Source organism: Colius striatus, chromosome 4 (assembly GCF_028858725.1).
Source record: "Colius striatus isolate bColStr4 chromosome 4, bColStr4.1.hap1, whole genome shotgun sequence".
Classification (NCBI taxonomy): Eukaryota; Metazoa; Chordata; class Aves; order Coliiformes; family Coliidae; genus Colius; species Colius striatus.
The window spans coordinates 46,357,840-46,364,150 of NC_084762.1; the positions used below are offsets into that span (position 1 = coordinate 46,357,840).

The 6,311-nt window shown below is 44.8% G+C and overlaps 1 protein-coding gene across 1 annotated transcript in view; it reads right to left on the reverse strand.

Moving 5' to 3' along the window:
* The window catches only part of SMCHD1 (structural maintenance of chromosomes flexible hinge domain containing 1), a 76,257-nt gene extending 70,337 nt beyond the window's left edge, over nt 1-5,920 (reverse strand). The window contains exon 1 of the mRNA XM_061994725.1: nt 5,620-5,920. Within this exon, the coding sequence (XP_061850709.1) occupies nt 5,620-5,802 (183 nt within the window). The 5' untranslated portion in view covers nt 5,803-5,920. The remainder of the gene's footprint in view (nt 1-5,619) is intronic.
* Nucleotides 5,921-6,311: the final 391 nt, after the last annotated feature.

The following is a 6,311-nucleotide window of genomic DNA, read 5'->3' on the forward strand; positions in this document are numbered from 1 at the left end:
GAATGAATTACAGAAGATAACATTTGCAGAATCTGAAGTGACTTACCCTCTGTCCTACTTAAAAAGTTTAATTACTTTTGCAAGTTCAAATGATACACTTTTAAATATTTAGGAAAATGTATCAATGAAAGGTGTTAAGATGTGAACAGATGGTTCTACATAAACACTAAGAACATTGTTACCTATCACAAGATACAGTAATAGAAATTTATCCACTACGTTTAAGTAAAGCTTTGTCCTAATTTTGGTGGAAAAAGAGAGAAAAAGAAGAGGGCAATTGTATTACAGAAGCTCCCTACAGAAGCTACACATATCTCTACGAAATCTTGTCCTGAGCAATGGGTTAACTCAGATATTGTTTCAAGACTTGCAAGACATTACCAAGTAGAAAGAAGCTGGGGACCCTAGAATTTATGCCAAGAGCAGGCCGTTGTTACTAGACTTTCAGAGGCTAGACAAATATTGTAACTTTCACCAATCCTTTAAAAGCCATTGTGCCTAAAAGCACAATTACAAACAATAATAAATGCAGCTATCAGCCGAAAGTTTAACATCAAATCCACACAACTTCCACCATGAAAATACTTCCTATGGAATCACTTGTTAAAGCAACAACAATCCAGATGCCACTCTTCAAAAGCAGAAAATATTTGGTTACATCCAAGAAGCTGTACCTAGATCATTAATGCTACAGGAATGCAGATACTCTGCATCTGACTACATCACCAGCACTCAAATTTGAGAATTTGAGCAGGAACCTAAAAACCACTCAGTTTTGCAAATCAGTCAACACACAGTAAAGGCAGTACCTAAGTATGCAAACTGCATCCTCCTTCCCACTGAAATGGCAGTAACAAAGATACTATACATACAAGCATTTCAGTGAAGGCTGAAATACAACATGACAGTTTTGGAAAAACTCATAATTTAGTTGCATCTTATATATGTCTTAGAGTACCTCCAACAGTTTCTTTAAAAAAAACAAAAAAATCAAGGGAAAACTTGTTTTGCATATGCATGTTTTGTGTATGCATGTTTAAAATACATCTACTTTTAGTTTCTGAATCTTGAAAAGTGAGTAAATTAACTTAGCTTTTAAAATAGAAAAATACAATTATTGCAAGATGGATTGATTTCATTATTAAGAATAGAGATACTTCAAATGAGAAAACTTGTCAGAACAGTAGCTTACTAAGTAATCCAAACACTTCTTTAATATATTTAGGAACTACCCTCTGATGATTAAAAACAGCAGAAGTTGCTAATATTTTTTCATTGAACACAAAGAATTTCCTCGTACATTATTTATTAGGTATTACCAAGTGTAAAAAAAACAACAAAACAAATCCACACTTATTTCTTAAGTTTTCACCCTTGCTGTGCTTTTTTTCTCCATGTTCCCTCTTAATAAACATCTTTTTTTGCCTCTTAGCTTATTCATATACAGGAATTTATTTTGGTGGACTAATAAAATAATTTCTTTAAACAGTAGGTAAACTGTTAGGATACAATGGGAAGCTCAATAAAAAATGTGTCAGAAGATTAGAAGTAAAATTACACTGATGTCTAAATTTTGAGTATTAATTATATTTATTAATTAAAATACAGGCATTTATTTTCTATACAGATTATGGATATATACTTCCCCGATATGTGTTGAAACAAACAAGGCACATCAATGATGAAAAGTTTTGAAAGAATTAAAGAACATAAATGTGTTCTACTCTTATTTAAGTAGTAACACTAATTTTAGTACTATTAGCTCTCTTCAGATTACTACTTCACCTCAAAGCCTCTCAAAAATCCCTTCACGAATTGAGAAACTTGAGTGCACTTTCCAGCACAGATAACTCCATGCTTTAAAAGGAGCATGGCCTCTGTAAACGCCTGGAAGGATCCCTGCTAGGTTAGCAACACAATGAAGTGCTCCAACATCACTGTATACCTGGACAACTCAAGCAGAGATCTAGGATTAGCTGCCAACAAAGTTTAGCTCAATTCTGTTCACTGTGCGTAAGTCTTTTGCAATTATACTCTAAACATTCAGACAAGTAGCATGACATTTACCTAACAAAAGAGGACAGGAAGGTGTACAAGCAATAGTACTCCCAAGAAGAGGCAATGCTCCCTATTTAGTAGGCTTATTAACATCAAAACTCCATGGTTCTGGGAATCAAAATTAAATGACTGCTACACCTATGTTCAAATGGAATAAACAAGGTAACAGGTAATTTTTTATTAAAATATTTTCTTTAGGATTGATCACTGCAAGGAAGAATTAAAAAGACTATATATGCTTCAGCTTCTATTATAAGATAGGATTATAGACATAGTTATAGTCTAATTTATCAGTATATAAAGCCACACTGCCATGTATTAACATCTTGTTAGGGGACAGTATGAAAATTCATAAGGTGACAACAAATAAAATCAAACAACAGCAAAAACAGAAACCAAAACAGAATACTTCAATACCAATGGAGGAGTGTTTTACAAGAGAACATACAAGAGAGGGCACAAATCGGTTTTTAAAGCCACCTCTCAGCAGCTGATCTTGTCTTGTGCACCAGTGATTTTGCTACACAAACAGGAACATACCCTCTCTTTGCATTATGGGGAAAAGAAAAAAAAAAAGTCTCACAAGTAACAGCCTAAGACCATGCCTTCAAATAATTTCATGTGCATTTCACAGGAAGATGCTCTCAGCAGAAACAGTTTCTACAGCTTACTATATTTGTGGCACCCTTGTCAGGCATCACTACCCCCACAGTCCAGCTGGCAGACTGGAAAATCTACATGCACCTTTGTTGCTACAGTAGAATCATTCAGTCACACAACAAACTGCCAACGTAAGTTGTTTTAAAGTTGAAGCTGTACTGAAGCTGGACAGGATATCCACAGAAATAACACTGCTACATACATAGCATTTGCCTGATTATGTGCTCAGATAATCTCCAATAGCTTTAATTGGAGAAAAGGAAATACAACATTCCATTTGACCTTAGTCTGAACAACTTGAAACTTGCCTATCAAAACAATCTTTCTTCCTGAACTTTCATGACGTCCCTGACACATTTTCAGCACCATGAAGTGGGGAAAGTCTGTCCCCTTCAGGTGAACCCCTTCATCCCTTTCTTCATAGAAGTAGTTAGCTGTGACTTTCAAGATGCCAGAAATCCGAACTCTGGAGTACAGCACCAGGAAAAACAACACAATGTGCAAAACTCCCTAAGGCAGAGACACCAGAACACTCTTCTGGAAGCCTAATAAGAACCTGTACACTGTTGGTGTGGGAGATGTCAGACATCAAACTTCCTGGACCTCAGTCTGTCCAGTTTTCACTGTACTAACGTTTAGTGGCTATGTCAAACCATCTGTCTCAACATGCTTCCAGAGTTAGACGTCCCATATATAAGATCATGAAAGCTCCAAAGTGAAAAGAGTCACCACACTGAAATCAGCTGTGACAGAAGTATATCTGACTGAACTCACATACAGACAACATATTACTAGAGAAAATGTTTCTCTATGGGAATGATCGCTTTAGGTTCCTGCTGTGTAAGTTTATAAATCCACCAAATCTATGATCTCTAACACCCCAAAACAGTCACCAGGACTACCAGGACTAGTTATAAAGATGATGGTGGTGATGGTAAGAAACCATACTTGCAAGTTTTACTTTCAGAAGCATCAAATCCAAACATACCCAAGTTCTGCTTTGCAGTGTCAGACTTTTCAAATGCTACATTGCACATCCAAAATGTAAGCCTAATGGCATTAAAGTATTGACATCACGATGTTAATACATTTTTAAGATAAGAAAACGCTAAAAGTGTTTGTACCCATGATTTATCACGTCTTGTGATGATGGTTTATTTCTGTACAAGACTGCAAATATGCTGAAAACTCTGTGAACTCACTAAACACAGTGAGGATGCACGGAAACAGAAGTCACTAGAGCATGCAGCATATATTAAAAAGCCATGAAAAGAAAGGCTCCCTTGTCTGTAACACGCTGCAATTGAGTAATAACCTCAGCACATCAATTAATTGCAAAAGCTAAGAAAAAAGATGGGTTAATCATCAACGTATTTGCCCTGAATACTGAAAACATGAAGTATCCTTGCAATTCATCCACTAGGTAGAGATGGGATCCATTAAGACACTTAAAGTAACCCATAGGAGATATGAACCCTATAATGATGCTCTGTTAAGGAGAATGTTGGTTCTTAGAAGGCCGTGAACCCAATCCACTAACTTCTCAGAATGTTATATTGCATAAAGTATACCGACTATCTTATTCCATTTAGTTACTTGTGTCTTCCAACGTTCTGAACTTCTGACCAAATCAAGGGATGTGTTAATACACACATGTGAGTATGAGCACAGATTCAGTACCTCTAACAGAATATGAATATGCCATTTTAAACACTGAAGTTGAACTGTGCAAGGAGGAGGCAGTCATGTATGACGGCTATTCCTGTCAACACTGGTAACTGAAAGCTCTCATCACAGTAGGAAACCAATACATTAAACACTGTCCAGACGTAGCACAAACCAAGCAATTTCCTTGAAAGGTTTATATCCCGGAGAACAAAGTGCAAAAAACATTGGATAAAGAAAGAAAACCAGAATGTTTTATGAGACTACATTAGTGCACAGTTCACAGTTGACTGTCCTGTGCATTTCACAATACAACGTACGCAAGCAACTAACAGGTTTATGGCATGTTACTCCTTCAGAAAACGAAACCATGACAGAAAATGGGCGATGCCTACTGGTATTGCTAGAAAGCTAAAGTAAATAGCCTGCAGACAGAGAGAAATCTCCAGCTCCATGAGATCCAGGGGCACAGCAAGTTCTTATTTTGCATAAAGAAAGAGAAATGAGTGGACGCGGCAGTAAGAACCAGCCAGGCCAAGTACTGAAATGGCAGCCACCGCTGCGGACACTGAACAGAGCGCCACAGGGCTCAAACCAGGAAATGAACGGCGCTTATCGCCAAGACCGTGGACAGCAGAACCGCCTGCGGTCCCGTCCTCCGGCGCGCCGCACCGAGCCCTCGGACGCCGCCCGGTGCCGCCGCCGGATCGCCGCGTGGGGGAGCTCTCGGGCCGCCCGCTCCCTTCCCGCCCGCCGCCAGGGGCAGCTCCGTCGGCGCCGCTCCGCTCCGCGCCGTGCAGCCCTGTTCCACCGGCCGCCCTGCTGCCGCCCCGCAGGGATGCGCCTTTTCAAGGCGGCGGGCTCGGCGCCTGGCGGAAGGGCAGCCCAGGGGGTGCGAGTACAGTTTCTCCTCCAAGACGCCCGCCCGCGCATCTGTCCCGGCAAGAAAGTTTTGGGGCAGGAGGCGAACACGGCGGCCCTGCCCCTCCCGCCCAAAGGACCCCGGCCGGGAGCGCGCCGCCGGGGCCGCGCCTCCTCGCGCCTCCCCTCGCACGTGGGGCTGCGGCACGTGCCGGCCACCTCCCGCGCCGCGAGGTCCGGCCGCGTGCAGGGGCAGGGGCAGGGGGGGGAGCGGGCGCTGGCGGCGGCCGGGGCACGCGGCGCCCCCCGGTCGCGCATCTGCCCCCGCCGCTGGACAAGCGTCAGAGCCGCCCCCGCCCACCCCCCCCCCCGTACCTGGCAGACGGCGCTGCGGAAGCTGCGGTAGTTGTCCTTGCCGTAGCTGAGCACTTTCTCGTCCGGATCCGCCTGCTCCCGGCGCCGATCGAAGAGAAACACGGTGCGGTCCCCGCTGCCGCGAGGCGTCAACAACACCGGTCTACGACCTCCGCGGCTGCTGCCTCCCGCCACCGCTGCCATGTTGGGAAGCCGAGCAGACGGAAACCGTCCCGCAGCGATGGCGGCGGCGGCGGTAACGACAGTATCTATCGCCTAGCCCGCGAGCTCCCCCGCCTGGCGCTGCCCATCGCGCGCGCGGAAGCCCCAGCCGGGGAAGGAAGAGGAGGAGTCAAGCAAGAGACTGGAGCAGAGCCGCCGCCGAGGCCCGGAAGGGGCGTAGGAGGAGCCAGGCGGGAGGCTGGGGCAGAGCCGCCGCCGAGGCCAGGAAAAGGCGGAGCCGCCGCTGGGCGTGTGGCCCGTCGGCAAGGAGCAGCCTGGAAGCGAAAGCGAGTCTCAGCACCCCGACCTCGGAACGAGTTCCTGCCCTCGGCTCACGTCGCTTCCGCCGCCGCTGGGCGGGGCGGGGCAGAGCGGAGCAGGAGACTGCCGCCGCCGCAGGAGGTGTGCAGGCAGCCTGGGGCGTGAGGCCGCGTGCCGCGCCCTGCCGTTTGCTTGACGCCCGCCCCCCGCCGTTGGCTTGACACGGCCGC